Raw genomic sequence first — 24,491 nt, 5'->3', positions numbered from 1 at the left:
TTTTAAATTTTTATGTTGCCAAAGTACCCCGGTGGCTGTGAAAAACAGAAATACTGCCGTAAATACAGAAAACATTAACTGGTCACTGAGGGGATCCAATTTACAACCCATAGAGACAACTCACATGGCTCACTGGCACTGGCATTATTGGGTTTGCAATAGGGCATTCAGTTCTGTTCACACCACACGAAAGCAAAGCTATTCTTAAATATGCAATTAAATAGATTTATTCCACAAGTTTCTCTAGTCAGTGGTTATTACTCACTTTTACTTCATTGCACCCTGATCTATAGAATTTTCATGATGTGTTCAGGTAGCCTTTAGAAAGCAACAGAACTTGTTATGAATTTTCAATAAAAACTTCTTTTTATGCGATTAATATGTGGGGGGGAGTTTACATTTGCATTTGTGATTCACTCTATGTTAAAAGATATATCAGTCTTACAGACCCTTTTTTTCATCCTAAGCAAGATACACTGTACCTATTAATATTTTTTCTACCTAGCATTAAAACTAGTAGAGGTATAACACACTTTCAGCATGAGGCGTTTTACATCAAACAAGAAAAAAAGGAGAACGTTTAGACAATCTTTAATTACACTTAGCATTTTGACTCATACTCTTAAAACAATAGCAGCAACTATGCAGGCTTCTTTCAAGTTGCTTAAAGGATTGTTCTGTATTTATTTTATATATATTGTATATAAATATTAATATATTATATATATATTTATATATTGTTCCTGGAGCCTCTGGGAAGTCCTGTTTGCTGCACACATCAGACTGGCTCTGTTGCAAAAGGAGGTGAAAGTGAGGTGCAAGTTTCACGTAATGTGGAGCACCGATTTGGTAGTGGGAAATGGTATTCATAATAAGAGGAAGGTCTTCAAAATGGCTTAAATTTTCCTCACCCCAAAAAGGAGGTTTCTTCTGATCCCACTACACTTTGTATACATTCTCTGTGTATGCTGGGAAAACAGAAGAAATATCCGAAGCATTGAAAAAGAGGAGAATGAAATAAGGGCCAGCTAAGCATATACACTGCAGAGCTCCCCTTGAAAGTGTAATACTGTGAAAATATTACACAAGTGTCACTTGTGAAAATATTAAATGTGAGAAACATCATAATCCCTTGCCATTTTCTTAATGGCATGGATAGATTGTTGTAACTCACACCCCCCACTGTGGTAGCAAAAGGGTGTACTCCTGCTTCAGTGACCACTCTGTTCTGCATGTTAAAATGCCATGCAGACCTACAGATACTGCTGGTTTTATCATAGTCAAAACTGTGCAAAGCTATCACATGGGTGTCATCTGTGCTGTTGCATAACTCTGTCCATACCAGATAATATGAATTTTTAATTTTAATAATATAATGTCCTGAAATTATATAGATGGCATCGTTACAAACCCCACAGTGAATCCAAGCAACAGCAAATGCAGAAATACAATGAATTCATAATGCCATGATTTTTAATCAATCCAACACTTATCCACAGATAATTTTCTCATATTTAACCCCACACTGATACTCATTTTAAAAGCTTAGTCTAGAATGAAGATTTTAAAAAAGGCATAAAAAATCCCTGAAAGTAAGATATAAAGTACTGCAGTGACAGAGAATATTGTACATTCATCCAAGAAACGCAATCTAAATTATGAGAATGTTGTAAAGATGGTAGCACCTTGTACAACTGACTTCCTCAAGGAATCCAATATTGATCAAACATTTCAGTTATGCATAAACCCGCAGTGGAACTGGCACACAGTGGCTTTAGAATGAGCCAAAGTAACTCTAGCTACACCATATTCTTGAACTTCAAACCACAATTCATTACTTTAACTTTGGAGCTAGAACAAGAAGCAGGAAGTTGGCAAAGAAGTCTCACAGCCAGGTTCCATCATGTTAAAGTAGTAAAAGTTACCTTCCTAATACTGCACTAGGCTATACCTCATGAAGGACCTATGTCAGATTTTACGTGACAAAGGAGAATTTTATATTCTAGATAAATTACCATACTTGTGTAAAATTAAAAGCTATCTCATGGCTTCCTTGCACTGATATCCTATCACCACAAAATTAACTGAGCCCAGAGAGGAAGACTAATTGCGTTCCAAAGGGCAACAGGCTAACCCTCCTTCATGGACACAAGGTAAAATTCTCATACATAATTGTCCAGTAGAAAGAGAATATTCAAAAGACCAGTATCTTTCCCTAAAACCAGGTGGAGGCTTAACTACCACATCAGTAGTTCTACTGATCAGTTCCACCAGTAAAATTAAACACCAAAAAGGAACTCTACCAAAATATAAAAACCTCAGTATTTGCTCTTGCTGTGTTGGAGACGTGGCATGCCTTGGGTTGCATGAAAACAGTATTCTATCCACACAGACATCCAGATTCCAGGAAAACAAAAACAGTGCAACATTTTTGAGCTGAGAGGAGCTTGCATACTTAATGTTGTGCACTGTTTTTTAGTTACTTCAACTGAATATTAAAAATGTAATTTTGTTAACTTAAGGGCATATAAGTACAAATGCTTACTTCATGCTAAGAAAACAACGTAGCCCTTGTGCTTAAGACATCCTAAAGCAAATATAACCTAATGCTTATTACCATAGCTTGAAATTTGTTATTATGATAAAAAATAATCCATAAGGAAAAATGGGAAAAGGATTCTAGGATGGGAAACTGTATCTTAATGAAATGTAATGCCTTGTGTCTGAAATTTTGCATTTAATTCTTCAATTCCCAAGCCTACACACATCATGTAGTTTCTCTTTTAGGTATTAATTACCATTTTTCAACATGCATGTTTCAGACTTGCACTAGATTTTAGATTACATGAAAACAAATTCTGAGAAACTTTGTCTGAATTTCCACATCCGCCATAGAAAATACAGAAAGGAATTTCTTCTGAATTAGACGAACAGCACCCTTAGCAAAAACCCAAACTATTATTAAAATATTGTGAGTGACAAAACTATAATCAAAACTGGTTTGCAATCTTAGAAAGAGCCTTTGTATTTGTAGAAAGAATGATGAATAATTGTTTTTAAAAATTACACCATTAAAATAGTTCTCACTTCTGCTGGTTAAAATGAGGATTAATTTGCTCTTAATTATTATGGATATGCTTGTTTTTCAATGGAGAAAAACAAAGCTAACCCTTAAAATTTCTATTAACCTTCCCCTTTTAGATCCCTTAAAGTTTCACTCGGAGTGTTATTACTCTCATGGCACCCAACCTCTAGCTATGCATATTCCTGAGAAGGCAAGGTATGTGACTTCCATTTGAGCCAATAAAAATCAGTGGGATGGTTATTTGGGTAATTCTGCTGGCACTTCCCACAGGACAGCATGTAAGTTGATATGCAAAGACTACCCAGGAGCATGGAGTAAGATTCAAAACTCTATCTTGCAATATGGGAGTCCCACAGACCACTGTAACACACTGTTGGAAGCCACTGAGTCAACTAATTAAAGACAATTTTATAGCCAGACTATTTGTTATCTGTACCCCACAATAACATGAAATAGACTAAAGGGAGCAATGCCTCTCTAGTTTTTAAAAAAAATCCTTACTTGTCATATATCTTTAAATGTAACTATTGTGTTTACGTGGATGTGCTGCAACAAAACTCTTCAGTAACATTAATATTGGTTAAATTTTTTTTTTTTTGAAGTAAGAGAGGAAAACTATACTGAAAGTATTAGTGCGGCAAGACTTAAAAAATGGCTAGAAGAAAAGATAACCTAAAAGATGAATAATAAGTGATAAAAGAGACCCAGTGGATTTTACCTAATACCGTGATAATAAACAGCCCCCTGGATCTAAATCAGTTTTTCCCTTTTTCTTAATTCAGCTTTCAGAAGTATATTATCATATTTCTATAACAAACCCTTCTGAAATATGCCATTTTGTAGATTATTTCATTAGTAATACTCCCAATACCTGATGAAACAACATATCATGACTAGCTGTGAGAACCAGACATGGATTTTCTGATATATCATTCCCCAGATGGAAAATGGTTTTCTGTGAGAAAGAAAGTACTCATAGGAATACGCTGATTTGATTTAAAATGAAAAAAGATTTAGGTTCAGATAAAAATATTCTCATCAAACATTTGCAGACTAAATAGCAAGGGGTTTTTTTAATAATAAATGATAAAAAGCTTATTTATTATCTATAAAATGTAAAGTAAATTTCTTTTAGAGTATATTCTTCTCGTTTAATTTTCCTGCATTGTGATAAGGAGATGTTCCATGAGATGAATTTCCATATGTCCTTTATATAGCTGAGAAATTCTCATTTAATTTTAGAAGAAACATTGCTTGGTGCAATTCTAAGATACAATGCTAAAGAAATATCAATTTATTACTGTCTTCTTTTTCAGTATCATGCAACAATCAAATATATCACAGAAAATCTGGAAAAACTATTGGGATATAGAGGGTTTTTAAAGAAGTCTAATGTTAGTAGACTTAGGAAGTTAGGATATTGTTACTATTTCAAAGCAAAAAAGAAGTCGGTGCATTGTATATTTTTTAAAGCTATGTTGATATTTAATACGTTTCTCAAAAGTACAAATATGTATCCACCTCAATTAAAAAATTTCAAAAATACATTATTATGTGTCCAATAGCAAATGCTAATGAGGACAAATATTAACATTTCAAAAGAGTTTCGGTCATTCAAATTGTCTTGCTCAATCTCCAAAAACCACAGTAATCACTTTTACAGTTCCTTTAATTGAAAGTACAATAATCACATTAGCAGCAGAAAATAAGCGCAAGCAGGCTTGTTTCAAGGTTAAGAAAACAAGGCACAACATAATCATTCTGAACGTGATCCAACCCTCATTATGAATGGTTATGTCAAAGAATTCTTATCTGTGTGTTTAATACAGCACATATCAGCACTGAAGCAAATGGCAATATGATAGTTTGGGGACTGTACTGTCTCTGTAGAACAGGAGGTAATGAGATGCTGTGAGAGCACTTAGAGAGAGCACAGTGATAAAATAGGCCTATAAGGTATGACTTCCTCGCTATACACTGAGATTTCACCTCATTCAGTAGCATGACTGCTAGTAGATCAACAGTCACACCTTGTATTTACCTGTGACATTTGTTACCTTCACATGTCACTGTCTTATCACTCAGCAATCCCCTCTCCTGTGGGCAGACAGGGTCTAGAAGCTCTGCAAATCAGGAACTCAACATTCCTGCCAAATCACACATGATGTGTGCTCCTGCAAGAACCAGGCACACAGATGCTTCAGCTTCACATCCTTGTCAGTCCTGGTCATGAATAGATGATTTCCTCAGTGCACCACAGCAGTCACCTCATAACTTTTCTTTCTCTGTCTGTATCCGTGCTGAAGACACTAGTTTCTTATAAAGATTCTCCCCCTGTCAGGACCATTCTTCAACTCTGTTTCCCTTCATGATGCCAACGACAAGCATCCCTTGTTTTCTCACCAAGTATTTCACCTAATTTAGGGTCAGTTTGTCTAATGACAACATTGTTGTATTTCTTCTAGGTATTTAACAGTCCCATCTAACCTCCAGAAGAGAGGGAACTTCTTGCTTGAATAAAGATATAACTTTCTATCTCTTTCCTGTCAAGCTAATTCCAACCTTCTTTTCATGGCAAAAAGTCTTTCCATCTTTTTGTTCTTGCTTACTAGTTTTTATTCACCCTCACAAAACCTGCAAGTAACCACAAAAGGCCATTTTATTGGACCTTTTCACAGACCTCAGACTGGGATTTTCCATCTCACTGGTCTTTCCATTTATTACTTCATCATTCTCCTCTGCATAAGGTGTAATGGCTCATTCCTGTCCATCTTAAAAATGAGATAATGAGAATGACTTGTAATTCTGACCTCCAAACTGTGCCGCTTGCTGTGCACCTCTAACTATTTGTACTGTCATATACAGCTGCACTTCTCCTTAAGCAGGAGCTTTGAACTAACTTTCCATTTTCAGGGTTTAGAGTTTGTTTTCCTGCTTAAGACTTTTCCTCAATCAACCAAAGAATCTGACAATGCTTTTCCCAGACTAAAAGATACAACTTATATTGAGTTCCTCGAGGTTTTTTTTTCACCTTACCTCTAAGCCCATACAGCATTACCATGTATATGCACAGCCTATACATATACAACAGTCACTTTTAGTTTCTGTAGTTCAAGATACTTGGAACAAGTATTCTATTGTTTTCAACTTTCAAGAAAGGCAGGTCTCATTCAGTATATCTCACTAGAATTTCTAGAAATTCTAGATGAACTCTTGAACTGCTTCTTTTAATCTCTACTCCAGAAGTTGAGGTGTTGTTTTTTATATCTTTCTATCCTTGGGCAGAAATTCTCTATATGTTTTTTTATTCCTTCTTTAACCTTTTCTCATATTCTGCCAGCTTACCTTGGAGATTATTTTATACCATCTGAATGTTTTGCTGCTTAAACATCACGCCACTTAAAATTTTTATTTGAAAGATAAAAAAAATCAATGAAATAAAATATTCTGCTATACTGTTTTTAAATCTTTACTTACAGGTTTCATTTTTAATTTCATTATAGATAAAAGTGTTTTCTCACAACTAATGACAACCTAAAACAAAAGAAAGCAGCTATATGATAGAGCTTATCATAAATATTAGACCACCTAAAGGCAGTCTTTCTATCAATCCTTATCCAATGAGTCTATTGAGATACATAACTTCCATAGTTTTGAAAAACAGCTTGCATTTTTAGAGAACAGACTGGCTTACCACATATAAATATCTGCTTAAATAATAATATTCTGAGACACAGAATTAGCCCATGGCCAATGCTATACTGAGTAACAACATTTTTATTATTTATTGGGACTGGAACCTGGTGCTTCACATCATTTGTGCAGTATTTTGGTTTTGTCTCTGTCCATACCTAGTACGATTGCTTTAACCTGTACAGACTAAATATGTAAAGTTAAGCAATGTTCAGATGTTTTCACCTGGTACTGAAATGCTGTTCACTCAGGGTCAGTATTTCTGTTACATGTAGACAGAATAATATTTAAAAAAAAAAAAAAAAAAAAAAAAAAAGGCTCTTTTCTAACTGATTTTCTGCAAGGTAACCTAAACTAAAGCCTAGGAGGTAATGTAACAGTTGGCTGCATAGTAAAGACTGCACAACAATGTGCACAGAACAAAAACGGAAACTCGGGAGACAAGCTTAACCTCACTTTTTCTTATGTTAAGGCATGGTCATGTAAACTCAGTGTTATATTAACACTAAAATAAAATATGTTTTTTAACTTTAAAATGAACGAACAGTCAGAGAAAGGGGAGAATCTGTCATGTAACTATGAAGCTGACCGCTCAGGAGCCATTTACACCGTCAAGAAAGGAACAGCTGGGAACAATAATAAGCTGTTATCCTTCTTAGTGATTAGCTGATACTTGACAGAACAGATGTACTTAGGAGTTTTGGAACCTAGTTCTAAATTCTAGAGGTCACAAGTCTCTTACTGAGACTCTTTAGAAAAGCAAATCTTGTTGCATAAAATTAAAGCATCTAAGACCTCCTCTGATCTTAAAGAGGGGCTTGGGGAACCATCAGAAATTACCTGGAGTTCTTTTCACCCTTCCAGCCTTCCTAATCTCCAGTATACCCCCATATCTTGTTTCCTGCTCTAATTTCCTTTCCTGATGGAGGTGTAGGCCCACCATACAGCAACTGATGTGTATAAATGTGGGGGTCAATGCAAGCAAAGGTGATCCTTACACAAATCTTGAATTCACAGGATCTGCTCATCTTCCTTCTAATTTAATTAGCACCAAACTTCACTGAGATAAAGACGACTGAGTGAATATATTTTGTCTTCATTCTTTACTTCAGATATGAGGATATGTTTTTGTCTTTCAAAAATGCAAAAACAATTTTTCAGATATTTTGAGAGTTTCTAGATGGCATACTTGTGGTATGTAATTTCCTTTGTGTAACATGTTAGACTATATTTTGCAGTAGAGTTCAGTTTGGTAGTAAATTTTATTGTGGAAAAGTATTTTTTTCAAAAGACTGTTGTTTCGAAACTATAGTGTCAGTGTTTCTATTTCACTCTAGTGGCTATTATTTGGTCTTTTTATTGCATTAATAGTAGATAATAATAAGTCAAGGAGGTTTTATTCAGAGAAAGATGCTAGGAAATACCCACAAAGGGACAACAATGAAGACTGAAAGCAGAAGTAGGGACTCATTTACTTCATACTTCTCTACCAGTTCAGGCTGCCAAAAAAAATGGAAACAAAAGCCAAAAAGAAATGTAAAAACAGGTATTCCATTATTCTCAGGTTTTCTAAAAAGTCAGACAGGTTTTATGAAAAGAAGAAAGATCTGTTCAAAAAAATAAGAATATTTGATACTGCGCTATACATGTAACACAAAATGTAACTGGGAATAGCTAGTAGAGTAGGCTGTGTTAAAATAGGTCCATGAAATGCCATGTGATATGGCCTATAATTGAAAATATTAATAGAAGAATAATAAAAGAGATTAGCCTGAAAGATTTTTTTTTCTGAATGTTATCAACATTAATCTTCACTAATGAAAAACACTAAGCAATGAAAAAGCACCAGCAACACCAAACTCTTCCTCTCCTTCTCCCCTTAGGCACAGAGTCTGCTCTGTCTATCAGAAGGAAGAACCATGCTGCCAGTTTTCAGCATGTCACGCGATGGAGAAATTCCTGACTGCTGTGCCTTCTGTATTCAGAGAATGACAAAAAGTAACACTAGCCATTGGGATGTACAAGGTGGAAGTCAGTTGGGGGATTTTTTGACTGTAGGCTTCTTCCTGTTAGGTAGGATCTCTAAAAGCAAGTTCTTGAGAAAAATGCAGGTTTTCTTTATCATCCATTAAAAGTCTAGAAGTTGCAGAATTTGCAAGAAAATTTCTCTTTGAAAGAGAGATGAACTCATTCACTACATTGAAGGAACAAATTGCTGGAATGAACTTTCAGTACCACTTTATGTTGACATTATCCATTTCTTCTCTGAATGTGAATGCAACATGCCACTCATATGAAACCACTCACTACTGGCTAAAAAACTGTGGAAAATGAGGAGATTTTTTCAGTCATGGAAAGATGCCTTCGGTTCTTGATGTTCACTAAGTTCCACTGCACATTGGGTCCCTCTGAATCATTCTCTTTGAACCGAGAGCTGGGGAAAAAAACATATCCCATCCCACATATTCATCTAAAAAATGTACATAGATTATTTTTCCCCCAAGTCAAGAATTTTATGGAATAATCTCTCAAAGATCTTTCGACATCAACAGCGCATAAATGAAGGCGGTCATAGAAAGAGAGCTGTAGTATAATGATGTAAGAACGACTTTTTCACTGTTTAGTCATCCCGTACAATTCAACAATCTGAGCTGCTTTCTTTTGACATTGCACAGCAGGCTCACCTTTATCCTTGAAGAGTAAGCCTGCTGTGCAATCAGCATATACAGCCCTCCAAGGCTTGCATGGCCTAGAAGGCAGCCTGCATTACCCGTTGGATAGAGCCCTTCGAGACTATTTTCAGCAATCATTAGTCACAGTAAGTTTAGGCCCAGATTTCTTAAACCAAAGAAAATACAAAGTGCATTGAATCCTCCATTAGTTAAGGACGCAACTGACCATGAATATTATCAGAATTCTGAAAGTAATTTCAATGACCAAAATTCAGTTTAGTAGACAGACAATTTATCATTAATAACTTTGACAGATATGTTTAAAATACAAACAGTGATCAGAAAAAAATACTCTCAAATTATTAATGAAAAATATATCTTTTCTATAAATAATACTGTAAAATAACCATCTTTCACAATAAAACAAAATTACTAATTTACTTTTATTAATGTGATTAATTTTCCTTTTAAATTCATACAATAGATAGATCTTATCTCAAATTAGCAAAGATTTTTCTGTATTGTCTATCAGTATTTGCTTCATGTTCCATAATTAATTTAAGTCTTTACATTCATTCTTTGGGTTTTCCATAGTGTGATAGTTTTCAGCAATTTAACTAGGAATTTAAAAAACAACCAACCAATGCCATCACCAACAACAAAAACTCATACCATGTAAATTAGGCAAGGCTTGGTTTCCAAGTACTGTGTTTTAAGCACATGCATACATGATCATGTGCAAAAATTCATGACAGTATATACCCAAAGAAAGGAAATTCTTTCCAAGAAAGCACTTAAAGCACTCAGTGCAACTGTTAAAATTGTATTTATGTAAGAGAACAGCTTCACAAATCTAGTTAGAGTTCTCCAGTTTGTTGCACAGTTCTTGTATTATATATGCACAGATTTTATTGTGACACCTGTATTTTTTCAATTGCCTATGTTGAATGTGGATTTCTGCATATTTGTAGGCCACCATCTCCAAAAAAATACATGACCCTTTTACTTTTGTCCCCATATATGAATTTTTGTAAATAAGCCCTGGCTTGCACAGCAAAATCATTTCTAATGACAGCAAAAAGTAACAATATTTGCATGTGATCCAAGTGTGGGACTAATTATTTCAGTGTGTGCAGTCAGTGTCTAGTTTTTACTACTAGACAATTCAAGTATTTGCAAAATATAATGCTCTTTTAGGCCAACAACTAAACCACTTGACTTTCAGGAAATAATCAGTATGTTTTTGTTGCCATTCCCCAGAGCATTTTTCATTTAGTTGCCTAAATAGAGAGTTGTCCTCTTTCAGATGTCAAGTTTTTCATAACACTTTTGTCCATTCTCCGCAGAAAGTGGAGGATTAAAGCACTGAGAATGACTCCTTCCCTCAGCTGCAACTTGAAGTGATGCTGACATTAAGCTGCTGAAAACATTTAAATTATAATGTGTTTTCACTAAATTTCTGGCTCTACAGAGGAGAGGTTAAATTACACTGTCTTTCTTGTACCAAATGTGGCAGATGGTCACAGGACCCCAAAAATGCGAGCATTCACAACACAAGCAAACTCTACTTTCAAGAGCAAGAATATCTGGTGAACAAAGCCGCAGCTTCCCCACAATGAACAAGGTAAACATAAAGCACTGTAGCAGTTCAGCAGTAATAAACAGGTGGGAGTCTTCTATTTGGGTGATACTTGTAAAGTGGTCTTGCTGCATTAGATTTTGTAACCCAGACTAATGGGCTGTAAGCAGCCATGTAAATGGGATAAATTAAGAGGGAGGAAAATACCTTTTGATTATCCTTACATGTACACATACGTACACATATAAGTTAAGTGCACACATGTATAAATACCAGATTTCAAGACCTCATCAGCAGGCAAAGTATGCTTCATAGTATTTTAAGATCAATATTTTTAAAATTTCTGCTTTAGACACTGTCCCATTTTTCTGGAGCAGTAGTATCATGCATAGTCTAGGGAAATTTTTCCTTATGAAAAGACTTCTCATGAAAGATATACCTAAAAGGCAGCTATAAAAAAAGAGTGAGGAACCAAAACTTTTGTAAGAGATGTTAGCACAGATATATGAAGTTGTACAAGGATGTCAGATTTTTAATACCTTCAGATTTTGTAAAAGTGTGATAAGTATCTGTATAGGATTAAATGAAAAGGTCATGTCTCTTGCAGAAACATAGAATCGTTGGAAAGAAAATGAAGGTATAATAAATGTTGTATATTCCTATGTAACTGAACTGCCCAAAGGGAGCCTCAAACCCCTGAGGAAAAGTTTTAGGCTCTGTACCAAGAGAGCCTGGTGCAATGTGATACCCTGTGACATATAGGATGTCTGTATGATCTGTCCTGGCCTTAAACTTTGCAAACCTGAGATGATTAAAACATCATGTCCAGATACAAATATGCAGAAAAACATGCCATGACATGTTTTGTACCAAAGACTCAGGTTCATGTTTGAGCTCTGTTAGAACAAAACTGTCAGTGAAAAAGAATTTTGCATCTTTGACCTAATGTGCTTTTCTCAGGACTTTTTAACCAAGGCAAGCGAAACCTGGAAATGTTGGCTTCTGAACATATGGAATGCTAGCCATTGAGTCAGTGCAACCTGGTACCTATTACAGAGGAGAGAGAATTTGCCATCAGCTTTTAGAATAAATAGACAAAAATGGTGAGATACTCTACAGTCTGATTCAAATATCAGTTGACTGAATATCTGCACTTAATGGCTTGCTCTAGTGGATAACAGTCCACTATCCTGCCTAAGCTGAATGAGTCTCTTGGCACTTGGTCATTCAGCTGTTCAATACATGAACAATATTCTTCATTCTTCCTAGTTGCTGAACAAGACCACTTGTGTTTTATGAGATAGAATTCATATGCTGTTATCTAGGTAGTTAGCTTTTTGACATTTAAATGTCAGCTGACCAAACTAAGTCATTTCAAATTCAATGGTATGGTGCAGTAGCCTCCTCATTGTGATTCAGCTTGACTTAAAATAGGCAAACTATGAAGCACTGAGTGAATTGTTTGGTCAGTTGAAAGCTGGAGACTCTATATTACCCCTGTAAGGAAAATACTATAAAATCATAGCTCTTTCTTCCACAACATCATGTAAGCTACACACTGGCTTTAACAAGACTATGTCTTAATCACAGAAGAGCTATATCTCTGAATACAAATTGAAAAAACTTTTTCTAAAAAACAAAAAAGCGTGATTTGAGGAATCATATAATGCATGACTGCACAACTGGTAGAATCATAACTGCATAACCAGTGGTATGAATTATTGTTAAAACAAGACAGTCCCTTTTACAAAACTTTAATTTCTACAATCAAGAGACTGTATCAGGCTCTAAAAATGCAATATTTAAGGTATCCAAGTGCTGTTACCAGTTCATAGCTCTACAAATCTCATAAAATAGGCTTCGTGCATTGCTTTATTCCACTTAGCAGTCCTCTGTTTCTCCAGAACACAAACTCAAATATTACTCAAGTAAATAATGGATGCAGTTATTTAGAGGTACTAGGAGAGGCAGCATTAAAAACAACAATAAAAAGTATAGGAAGCAAATGCCCTGAAAAACATTGTAGAATTACTGATTATCTGCATGCTGACTTATTTCCACATGTTTTAAGATCTCTTGGTAAACCTGCTGTTTGGTAGAGCATCACCTTTAACAGAGAGGTATATATAAATTTCCTCTTCCCTGTCAAATTTAGAAACCTGTGTGAAACCTGTGAAATGAATTTCACCGTGCCTAATTTAAAATTCTGTGATATATAAGAAGTCTTGGAATTTTTCCAGAGGAATTACAGGATTCCTAAAAGCTTACTCTGAACAACATGAAAGCTTTTATTGTTTTATGTATGTATGTACATGATTCATCTTTGATGCCATAATATCTAACAAGTTTATATAAGATAAAAAAGAGTAATAAAAATTAACAGAATCTTAGGGGGAAAAAATGGTTGTCTCTCCTAATAACATGTTTATACAATGCACAACGTTCAGTAATGAAATTCAGTAATTCACTTTTGTGGATTATAGTTTAGTGATACAGCAGATACGAGCCATCATTTACAAGAAGATGCCATCTGCTGAGCAAACATGCAATCAGCAGGCACTTCCTATTACACTGGAATCTTTTTTGTCCTTTATTGATTTTCTCCCTTGCATTTCTAAAGCCCCTCAAGCAATCTGAGCCAGTGCAGCAAATGAAGAAAGCAAAGGACTCCTCAATGACCCCAATATCAATTCTGCTTTGTGCTTCACACTGTCTCAAGGCTATGGACCTCATAGGTTAGTTCAAGCAAGAGACAGAAAACAGTATATGAAGTGTGTGTATGTATACAGTTCCAAGGCAACTCTGTAGAAATGACAGCCGAACCTTTGAGATCAAACACACTTCATAAAAGCATTACAACATTAAACGTACTTCAATGCAAGCATTAAATTATCCACCCCTACACCATTTAATTGTTGCTTCTCTTTTATTGTTCAGTTCTACTTGTTCAGTTTGCTGCTGCTCTCCATCTACCTCATCTACCTCTGATCCAAACAGGAGACCTTCTGGAGACTTTATGCATAAATAGATGTGTTAGTCTTCTAAAGGTATTGTCCTACATCTATGTCAGAAAAAAGCATTAGTCATTAAATACTTTCACAGCTACCATTGCTAAGCTTATTTTGCTTTTCCCTTTCATAATCATTTTCTCATCATGTAGGTTTATATACTGTATGCTTTGTATGATAAAGTCCATTTTAAAATAGAAAATACCTCTGCTGCTTCATTTTTTGTCCAGCAGAAAAACAATAAAATTCTGAAGTCAAAATGTATATTTGAAATAGCTTCCATGGACCAAAATAGAAGTTTATTAGTTGTTATCACTATCTCACGCAAAATACAACCAAGGACAGCTAACAAGAGGAGGAGGAAGAAAATAATATATTACAATATCTCATTTTTCTCTTTTTCATTAATCCAGTCTATTATTAATTGGCATATCAAGAAAAACGGTTCTTGTCTATTGTATTAATTTCATTTGCATCATTAACACAAGCACCAAATATTAAATGAAAGAAACTATGATTAATACATGTAGTAAGGAAAATTTTGCATTAATAAATATGCTTAAATGAATTGCATAATATTTGTATTATTCAAAGTTTAGAATTCCATGTAGAAGATACAAAAAAATATTAAAATAGGTAGTAATATTTCCATTCTGAAAAGCTGTATACAATGAGAAAGTTCTCCCTGGAAATTGCCACTGTTGTTTGGATATCATTTGCATACAAATCTTGTGCAAACTCTTTCTCCAAGCTTTTAACACAGAAGCAAATACACAGGTGCAGACCATGATGTATAACCCACGCCACACCTCTCTAGGTTTCCACAAAACTAATGATGTGATCTTTGTCACATTGTTTCTACTTAGTTTCAGTTGGGGAAGGGCTAACAACATTAGTCACTGCCATTAATGCCTTGTTTTGAAAATACTATTAGGTATTAGAAGAATCTTCTCTTTTTTAATTTTTCAATTTGACTTATTAAGTCTGCATTAAAAATAAACTACCACGTAATCCATTATCTGAATTCAAACCATTCAACATCCCCCATCTCTCATCCAAAAGTGGGGAAGTACTGCTGCATGCAGATTATGCTGAGAGCCCTTCAAATAGAGTAACACTAAAAACCTGAAGATGATATTCCATGACAAGCTGTGTACTAGAAGTTGGATAACAGAACCATGAACCTACAAACTGATTCTGGAACAAAACATCCTTCCTGCTGATGCAGCAGAAATTGTTGTCTCTGGGCTTTGAGAAAAAAAAAATACTGTACTTAAACTCAATAGGCTCAATAGATGCTGATACTTCAGTGTTCTCTAACAAGTATATGGCTTACAGAAAACTCTTTGTCTTAATTAATAGCTAGTTTTTCTACTCTGTTTCACTTATGACAGAATACTGAAAACAAATTAAATTTTTCCTACATTTCCTGTTGCCTACAGAGACAATTCACAAAAGAAGAAAAGGAACAAGCACCTTCCTAAGAAAAAGACATTCAAATAGTCTAAAGATCAAAGTCGAAAGTGCTGGGTTTTTTTTAACAATGACAAATAAAATGCTAGTGACTGGTCTGGGCTCTACTACTTTCACTGCATGACTGTCTTGAAATGTATCTTTATTTCTACATCATCTACTTGTCTCTCAGTCTCTTCAGTGCTCTTCCTATCTTCATAGAATGTTCAGGGACCTTAAGGATCACCTAGTCGCAACCTACTCTTTTCAAAATATGGTGGTTGGTGGTAAATATATCCTTTTTCAGTTTTAAATCATAGCCTGCAAGCATAGTTATGCTTACTGTGAGTCTTTCAAGCAGGAAACGCAGCGTAATTTCTGAATTCCAATAGAATGGCACAATATTAGGTAAAGCTACAGATGTGACAATCTGGTTTGTAGATGGAATGGACAAGCTTCCCAGAAAACCACTAACATTTCTTGGTCTCCATCACATCAGAAGATCCCCTTTAGCTGTCTCAGAATAGAGTCTAATCTAAACTGCTCTGCACTGTGACCATGGCTGGTAAACGATAGCTTTTGTACTTTCCACAGCCTTTGACATTATCAATAAATTTTATTCTAATAGGAAGAAAAAGTCTCTTGACAAGAAGAATATGAATGTAGTCTAACACAGAGAAGTAAAGCTTTGGAAGAAAAACAACAGAAAAAAGCTTCATTGAAACAGGACTTAAAAACCACCCTAAAAGAAGTATAACATGCATCTCAAGGACTCTTTATCATGACAAAACATGAACTACAATTTAAAATAAAACAAACAATTTGAGACCAAATTTTACTTCTGAATAGGAAAGTGTTCTTTTTTCTCTGTAAAAAGGAAAAAGTGGGATGAAAATGCCATTAAGGATTTTGTTCAAGAATCCAGTGAAGAGAAAGGAGCCTTTTAGTTTCAATGAGTAATCAAAAAGAGTAAGCATTGAATAGAGAAAAGGGAAGAAGATATTTGGAATAAAACCTATCATGCTATGTCAGTCAGGCCCAGAAATGTTCCCTTCAGCCTTCTCTAAAGCAAAGCCTGAGAATCAGAGGGAAATGTGCATTAATTTCAAATACATGTGATGGATACCTTGTGCATCGCCTGGCTTTGTAGAGGAACATTCAGCACTTTCTACTGATGTCTTGGACAAACAGGAATTTCAGGATCTCTCTTAGGGGTTATCTTTCTATAAATGGGACATGTAGATACCAGATTCTAAGTTCAAAGTCCCAGAATAGAAAAGAACAAGTTTTATAACAAAAGCAAATGGAGATTGTTACTGTATAGAAGAAAAAAAAAGGTTCAGACTTTCCTCTCCAAAAAAGGGGGAATAAAAATCTCAAAAGGACTTCTGGTCATCACAGTAAATCCAACATGCTGTTCTGAAGAGAAATAGCCTTTGACAACTCTCAGAGTAAATCTCTCTTATCGGAGACCACTGCAAAAAGACCCCAATGGGGTTCTGACTCAAGAATTCATAGTAAAAGGCTGAAATGCCTTCAATTTTACCTTGTTCTTCTGATCCCATAAGATGTTGGAATCCACCAGAACACTCACAGCATGGGAATATTCATTTCAGGATGAGCAGGAAAGAAAAGTGGAGCCAAAAAGTCCTTTTTTTCATAATGGTAACTGTGGGAGTATTAATAGTAAAGACATTTCTTCCCAGAGGTATTATAGGTCTCCTTTATAGGAAGAAAGAGATGATGAATCTCAATGGCATTCACCTACCAACCCTCAGAAGGCTCTCAGGATGCCTTACACGCTGGTATGCTAATAATGCATCACAGGAGATCTTTTCCAGTCATTAGAAGGAGTTTGGATGAGAATAAACTATTTGATTTTACTGTTTATCTGGTATAAAGTTTTATATAAGAAAAAGGCCATGCTTTTATGTTGTGCAAGGTTTCTATACGCAGCCAGTGTTGGCTTAAGGTCTGAGCAGCCATTGTCACTGCTTCCTCCTCATCCTCCTCACAGGAGATGCACAAAAATAGCAACTGGAAATCTATTGCCTTCCTACAGCTTGTTACTGGGCAGTCACCACTAATAACACAGTCAGTTCAGCAGTTGCTGATTTCCCAGGTGTGTTGAGTTTGCATGGTAAGCTTCTGGCAACAGTGGGGCTCCAGAATCACAGAATTAACTGAGAATATGTGAGAACAACAGCTCTGCAAACATCGAGATCAATGCCGAAGGAGGTGGAGAAGGTATTCCAGGTGATGGAGCAGAAATTCCCCTACAGCCCGTGGAGGTTCATGTTGGAGCAGATTTCCACCTGCAGCCTGTGGATATCTGTGGATATCCACCTCCCACATTGGAACAGGGGGATGCCTGAGAGGAGGCTGTGAACCTGTGGGAATCCTACACTGGAACAGACTGCATGAAGGACCTGTGGAACTGTGGGAAAAGAGCTCACAACAGATCAGGTTTGCTGGCAGGACTTCTAATTCTGTGGAGAACCCACCCTGGAGCAGTCTGCTCCTGAAGGACTGCACCCTGTGAAAGGACCCATGCTGAAACAGTTTGTGAAGAGGTGTAGCCCATGGTAGAGGACTCATGCCAGACAATTTCATGGATGACTGTCTCACTATCTCCTGTGGAACACTGTCTACACTGGAACAGGGGAAGAATGTGAGGAGTCCTCCTGCAGAGGAGGAAGTAGCATCAGAGACATGTGATGAACTGACCACAGTTTATCTCCCATTACCCACCCCCTTGTGCCCCTCTGGGGAAGAAGGTAGGGAAAATCATAAGGAAGAAGGAAGTTAATCCAAGAAGAAGGAAGGGATGGGGAGAAGGTGTTTTTAAGATTTATTTTACTTCTCAGTGTCCTGGTAGGGATTATGTTGTTAATAAATTCAACTGAAATCTCCTTGTTCAGCCTGCAATGGCGTTCAGTGAGTGATCTTTCCCAATCCTTATCTCAGCTGATGAACCCAAAGCTATATTTTCTCTCCCCGTCCAACTGAGAAGGGAAGTGAGAGGCTTGGTGGGCACCTCACATGCAACTGGGGTCAACACACTACACTTGCAAAGACAGCTTAAAGAACAAAAAAATCTAAAAAGTAACAATGTAGCAAAAAAAATGAATAAAGGTTTTATAAAAATTAGTTTATTAAAATCTTTATGATCCTACATCTAAAAATAAAATACTTTCAAGCCAAAGGGAGATTATTTACAGATACCATGTTGGAGACTTAACAGACATGCGAGCCAAGCATTGATGGATGCTTTGGAAATATCAAAAGAAAAACAATATCACTAACAGAAGGGGAACTATTAGTAGCAAGACAATAAGTTGAAAATATGTCTAAAAGAAGAAAACAGAAAAGATCTTGAACTTTGCTTATTCAAATATAAAAATGTGATCAGGCAAGGTAAATAAGAGTATTCGGAAAAACCTGGAAGACACATAGACCAAGTAGTTTTTCAAACACATCTGACACGACTTCTGCTAGAGACAAAGTAAGGCAAAGAGATGATCAGAACATCTTAGAGACAGACTTACTGTGAACACTCAGAAAACGAAATATGACAGGGGGAAAAAGAACCCAAATTCCTAAACAGATAAAATCTGTAAAGTCCTAAGAAGCAATCTCATATTATTGAACTGTTATTGAATAACTCATTAATTATTGAATTACTATAAAAGAAAGGATTTTCTTCCAAATGGAAAACCTGATGCACAGGAGAGGAATCAGCATGACCAGGCAGCAGTGCCTCAAAACTCATCAGGTTTTCTGAAGGATTCAATTAGAATGGGAGAAGGGACATATGGGTGATATTGTACACTTGGACTCCTAAGTGGTATTTGATAAGTACATTTTAATAAGAGGATGTAAGATAGCAAATAAGCAGGGGCTTTATCTGAATCACCTCTAAAATCCTAATTTCTAAGACTAATAACTAACAATCCTTAAATAATTTAACCATAAGATTCCCCTGATTGTATGGTGGAACATTCATTTGCATAAATATTTCAGCACACAACACTGGCCTCCAAACTGACCTTGTGCCACTGAGCACCACCCCCTGGGCTTGGCCATTCAGCTAATTTTCAATTCACCTCATCTAGCCCTTGGCACAATAGGTTGTCTATGAGGATCTCAATGGGAGACCGTGTAAGTCCAGGCAGACAATATCCACTGTTCTCCCCCTGTCTACCAGGCCAGTCACTTCTGCTTGATAACTGGTCAAGCACGACGTTTCTTTGGTGAATCCATGCACACTACTCATGATGACTTTCTTGCCTTCATGAAATGTGGTTGGAAAATGTTTTGCAGGATTAGCTGCTCTGTCACTTTATTGTGGATTGAAGCAAGGCTGACTAGCCTGTAGTTCCCTGGTATCTCCTTCTCACCTTTCTTGAACACAGGGGTGACATTTTCCTTCCTCCAGTCCAGAAGCACTTCTCCCAGTCAAAATCTTCCTCAGCACTCCTGGGTGCATCTCATCAAGGCCCATGGAATTTTGAATGTCCAGTTTGAATAAGTGCTGCCTGATTTGATTTCCTTCCATGAGGGGTATGCATTCCTTTCTCCAGCCCTTCCCCCTGGTCTCTGGGACCCTGGGATTCCTGAAGGCTCCCTTGCAGAACAGACTGGAGCAAAGAAGGAATTTAGTACTGCAGCCTTTTCCTGTGCCATCAGGTTCTCTGCCACAAGCAGCAATGGGCTCACATTTTCTGTGTCTTCCTTTTATGATGTCTGCACTTACAGAAGTCCTTCTTGTTGTCGGTGATATCTCTTGCCTGATTTAATTCCATTTTGGCTTCAACTTTTCCAACTGCATCTCTGCACGCTCATACAATGTTGCTGTATTTCTCTGAGGCTACCTGTCCCTGATTCCATTTTCTATATTCCACCTTCTATATTCTTCCTTTTTGCATCTGAGTTTTGCCTGGAGCTCCTTGTTCATCCATGCAAGCCTCCTGGCATTTTTGCCTGACTTCCTACTCATTGGAATGGATGGCTCTTGTGTTTGAAGGAGATGATATTTGAATACTAAACAGCTTTTTTTGGCCCCTCTTCCCAAATATAATATAAAACTATCAATTTTGGATGAGAAGAAAGTGTCAAGGACAGCTCTTTTATCTGAAAGTGTTGAATTGGTCAAAGAGTCTCAGTTCATCTTTTTTATGATAAATGGCCATATATAGGATATTACATATCAGTGTAGTGGTATGTTAGCTAGTTATGCAACTGATAAGTTCAAATTACAAGTTACTATCTCCAGGATTCTTAGGTCACGTAAAACAATTTATTTGCATAAAAGCAAACTTTCAAGTAGAAATGAACGTTTTAACAGAAGCAAACTTAAAATACCACTCAATTACACCGTTGGATTACACAGATAAAGCCCACTGCAACTTAGCTACCCTGCCCAAAATTCAAGAAACAAAAAGCATAAAGGAAGAGAACAAAACAAATTGCCTATATATACCTTGATGAATTACGTCTCACCTGTGTTAAAGGCACTGCACAGGCTGGGAGCTGGGAATTTTCCATGCACCAGCTGGGAATCGAACCCAGGTCACAAGAATGGGAACCTTGCATGATACCACTACACCACTGGTGCTTCCCTGCAACCTCAAATCATTCAGAGTTATTTTACTCTAATCCATCCCAAGGGTTCTAGTAACCAGTACCTCAGTTATCCTGGCTTAGAGACAGGTCATAATAAAGACTGGGCAGAAATAGTTTTCTATCAAAAAAAAAAAAAATTACCTGAAGAACATAACACATATCCTAAAATACTGATAAAAGGTCACTGGACAATTACTCCCTTTTCCTAGGGAAGTTTTGAAAGACTAAACATGGAAAACCCTAAAAAAGTCTTCTGTTTTTTTCTTAAAATGTGTATAAATAGTCAGTCTTCTTTTGGTGAAGGAAAAGATTAAATGGCTTCACAGATCGCTTCCAAAATATCTGTGGCTATAAAAAGACTTAAATTTGAAAACAGTAAAGCCAAGACAGTAATCCCGCTCAACAGTGCAGAGTAAGCAAATGTGAGCTGAAGCTGGAAAGAAATGAAAGGAACCAAACAACAATTGTTCCATTCTGACTTCCTATGCCTTAATGTGGAGCAAAATTGTTTTGATGCATACATGGCTGCACATGACTCTGGAAGTCAAAGTACTTTAGGCATGGATGCAAGAAAAACATGAATATTCCAGGCAGAAAAGCAAGTGGACTGCAGTTGAAAGAAGTTCTTTGTTGCAATGTGTTCCATGCTCCACTTCATGTACAGGTGTTGAAACTTTTATCATAACTCCTGCACCTTACTCAGGAACTCTGGCCCATTTGAGAAGCATATTAAGTGTTTAATTTTTGAAATCAACTTATTTAGTATTAATTTTAAATTAATTAAATAATTAGATTTTTTTCCAGAGATTTCATGCATTTAGCAACAGTACATAGCATGAGGACCTGAGATTTCCTGATTGAATAGTATCCGTAAGGTATATTCAGTCTTCATGGGAATTGAGTCAATATCAGGTTAAATGCACTTTTCCTCCCCTTCTTTCATTCAAGATACCTAACCTAAAAAGAAGGAAAGGTAACACAAAGGAAGAAATTAGTGGCAGACCAAAGAATTTAAAGGTTTCTGAGCAGAACCAAATATCCTGCCTCTCTCATAGCACTTAACCATAACTCCCCAACTATGTTTATTTACAACCTTTGTTTAAAACAAATTTCTCATTCAGTCAATCACTCCAGAAAAGATAAAAGGAAATTTTAACCCTCACTCTTTGACCTTGCGCTCAGTAACACATAGGAGGAATGGACACAACTTCTAATTTTTAAGAGAGATTCGCAATTTCTTTCTTCCTAAAGATCTAATATATTAGGTTGGTGGTTTTGAAAGTAGAATTGAGAAAATGTAGGGGTTCCATAAAATAGCATTCCAGAAAGTCCATTTAGAAGTTAAATTATAAAAAGAAAGCAATAAACAGAAATCTGGGATTGTATCAGAAGAATCGTGTTTTTACACTACAGTAAGATGTAGAATGCATTTCTTCTGAACTGAGTATTACGTTTAGCTTACATTCATTAGTTCCCATAACTAGACTAAATGGCAGTCTGAAAAGATATTTCCTTCTCAAAGGATGGTTTCAGATCATCCTTTGAAGATATAAATAGAACTCTTGTAATCCCTCACTACTGGGGACTTTTCATAATTTGTCATTCTCTGGGACTTGAATCTGAACTTTTGCATGCACCTCTTGAATTCCCAAACATGTGGAAGGACAATGACCAGGATACACTCACAGCAATACTAATTATATATGAAAAAGCCAATACTCCACAGATTTATCTTGTGAATGTCCCCAGTCTTTCTGTGATCTCTGTAAAGTTTTAGTGTACAACATGGTCTCAATGCTTCTCAAATCTGATTACTGAGAACTCACCTCTCAATCCTGATTCTCTCTATTTGTCTTACAAATTCTTACAAACCTGAGTTTCCTCTTTCAGTTCATCAGTTAATGCTTCCAAAACAGGTAAGATCTCTTCCATTAATACAGGTAGGATGAAATAAAAATTCTGTTGATCAAGAAAAATATCAATGAAATTGAAAATAATAAATTTGGAAAGTTGTCACTAATTTTAAAATGTTCTAATAATCCCAATAAGTAGTTCCATCAACTTCAGAACTAATGAAGCCTGGTTTATTACCCATTTGCGTCCCATCATTGATTTACATTGGTGTGTTAAGGTATGAGCTCTGACTTGGAGCATTAATAAGGACTCTGGACGTAACTCCTCCTTTCTTTCATCTTTTTATCCCCTCCCTTTTCCCAAACATCTTGTATGGCATTTTTGGGATATAGTAAGGAATGTTTTCATGCTGACAGGATGTGTTTATTCAACTCAGTCATCAATTTCTACAAAACTTGCAAGAATCTAATTATTTTCAATAACTTCTTTTTCAGATTACTTTGTTGAAACCAGACGATAAGATTCAAAGTTTCTGGGGGATAAAGAAGATAACCTGTCAGATAAATAAAACCAGCATACAAGTAGAGTTCAAAGGAAGAGGGAACTAAGAAAATGTGATTTTTTTCTGCATTGCGAATATTATGCACCGTATTGTTTAAAGCATAGATATTTAGAATCAATAAACTGAAAAGCTACAAAATATATGTGCAGATCTTAAAAGATTTCACAGAAAACAGAGAAAAATAGTATTTCAGATTCTGTGTTTATAACCATCATAAATTTTAAAAAATCATAAAAGCTTTTACCAAAATGTTTTGGGGACTGAGGTTTCTGTTATCAAAAAAAAAAAATTCAAAATCTTCCTCATTTTCAAGGTATGTATTTTCTTTTTGCATAATTTTAGCTGCTTTTCTTTCAAGTAAAATCAAAAAAGTTAGCTGATAAATTTCAGCCTGAAACAATTCAAAATTCTTGAAATGTGATGTTACAGGCAGACTTAAAATAAAAGTAAGGTTCATTTTGTAGGGAAGTTTTCCTATATTTTTATTGCTGTCATAACCTATTTCTTATTTTTTGCATAAATTCTCTATTTTCCCTCTCATGTTCTTAATTTTTACATTTCAAACTCTCCAATGCTTCATTAATATTTAGAATCTTTTGATTTATGGCCAGGAGATTGCATTCCTTGATGGATTTCTAATGAACATTAAACATCTCAATATAAGCTGAAATTATTTCAGGCCAACACATAAGACACAAGTATGCAAGTATTTTTAATTCATTTACATGGGAAAAAAAAAGTACTGTTTCTTCCACAGTTTTTATCGTTTAAGAAGCAGCACCTGATAATTTTACATTCTCATCCACCTGGGCTGCTATTTTGTTATTCAAATATTCTACATAAAAATATTTTGCAAAGTAAGCAATACAAATTTCTCATGTTTCTTTGTGATAATGAAACAATATTTTAAAAAAATAAATTTAAAAGGATGACTATTAAAGAGAAATTATGGATGTTTTAT

The 24,491-nt window shown here is 35.8% G+C and overlaps 1 protein-coding gene and 1 non-coding gene across 2 annotated transcripts in view; both read right to left on the bottom strand.

Moving 5' to 3' along the window:
- CCDC178 (coiled-coil domain containing 178) overlaps nt 1-24,491 on the bottom strand; it is a 149,972-nt gene that overhangs the window by 94,593 nt on the left and 30,888 nt on the right. The window contains 4 exon segments of the mRNA XM_066184002.1: nt 6,406-6,483; nt 9,990-10,064; nt 24,029-24,165; nt 24,274-24,365. Of these exon segments, the coding sequence (XP_066040099.1) occupies nt 6,406-6,483; nt 9,990-10,064; nt 24,029-24,165; nt 24,274-24,365 (382 nt within the window).
- Nucleotides 21,036-21,106, bottom strand: TRNAG-CCC (transfer RNA glycine (anticodon CCC)). Its single transcript has one exon. It is a non-coding gene; the product is annotated as a tRNA-Gly (tRNA).

The sequence above is a fragment of the Chamaea fasciata genome, unplaced genomic scaffold, assembly GCF_029207755.1.
Source record: "Chamaea fasciata isolate MVZ Bird 193981 ecotype frontalis unplaced genomic scaffold, bChaFas1.0.hap1 SCAF_1, whole genome shotgun sequence".
NCBI lineage: Eukaryota > Metazoa > Chordata > Aves > Passeriformes > Sylviidae > Chamaea > Chamaea fasciata.
Note: the sequence above shows the minus strand (reverse complement) of the source record. Positions and strands in the feature narration are given on the sequence as shown.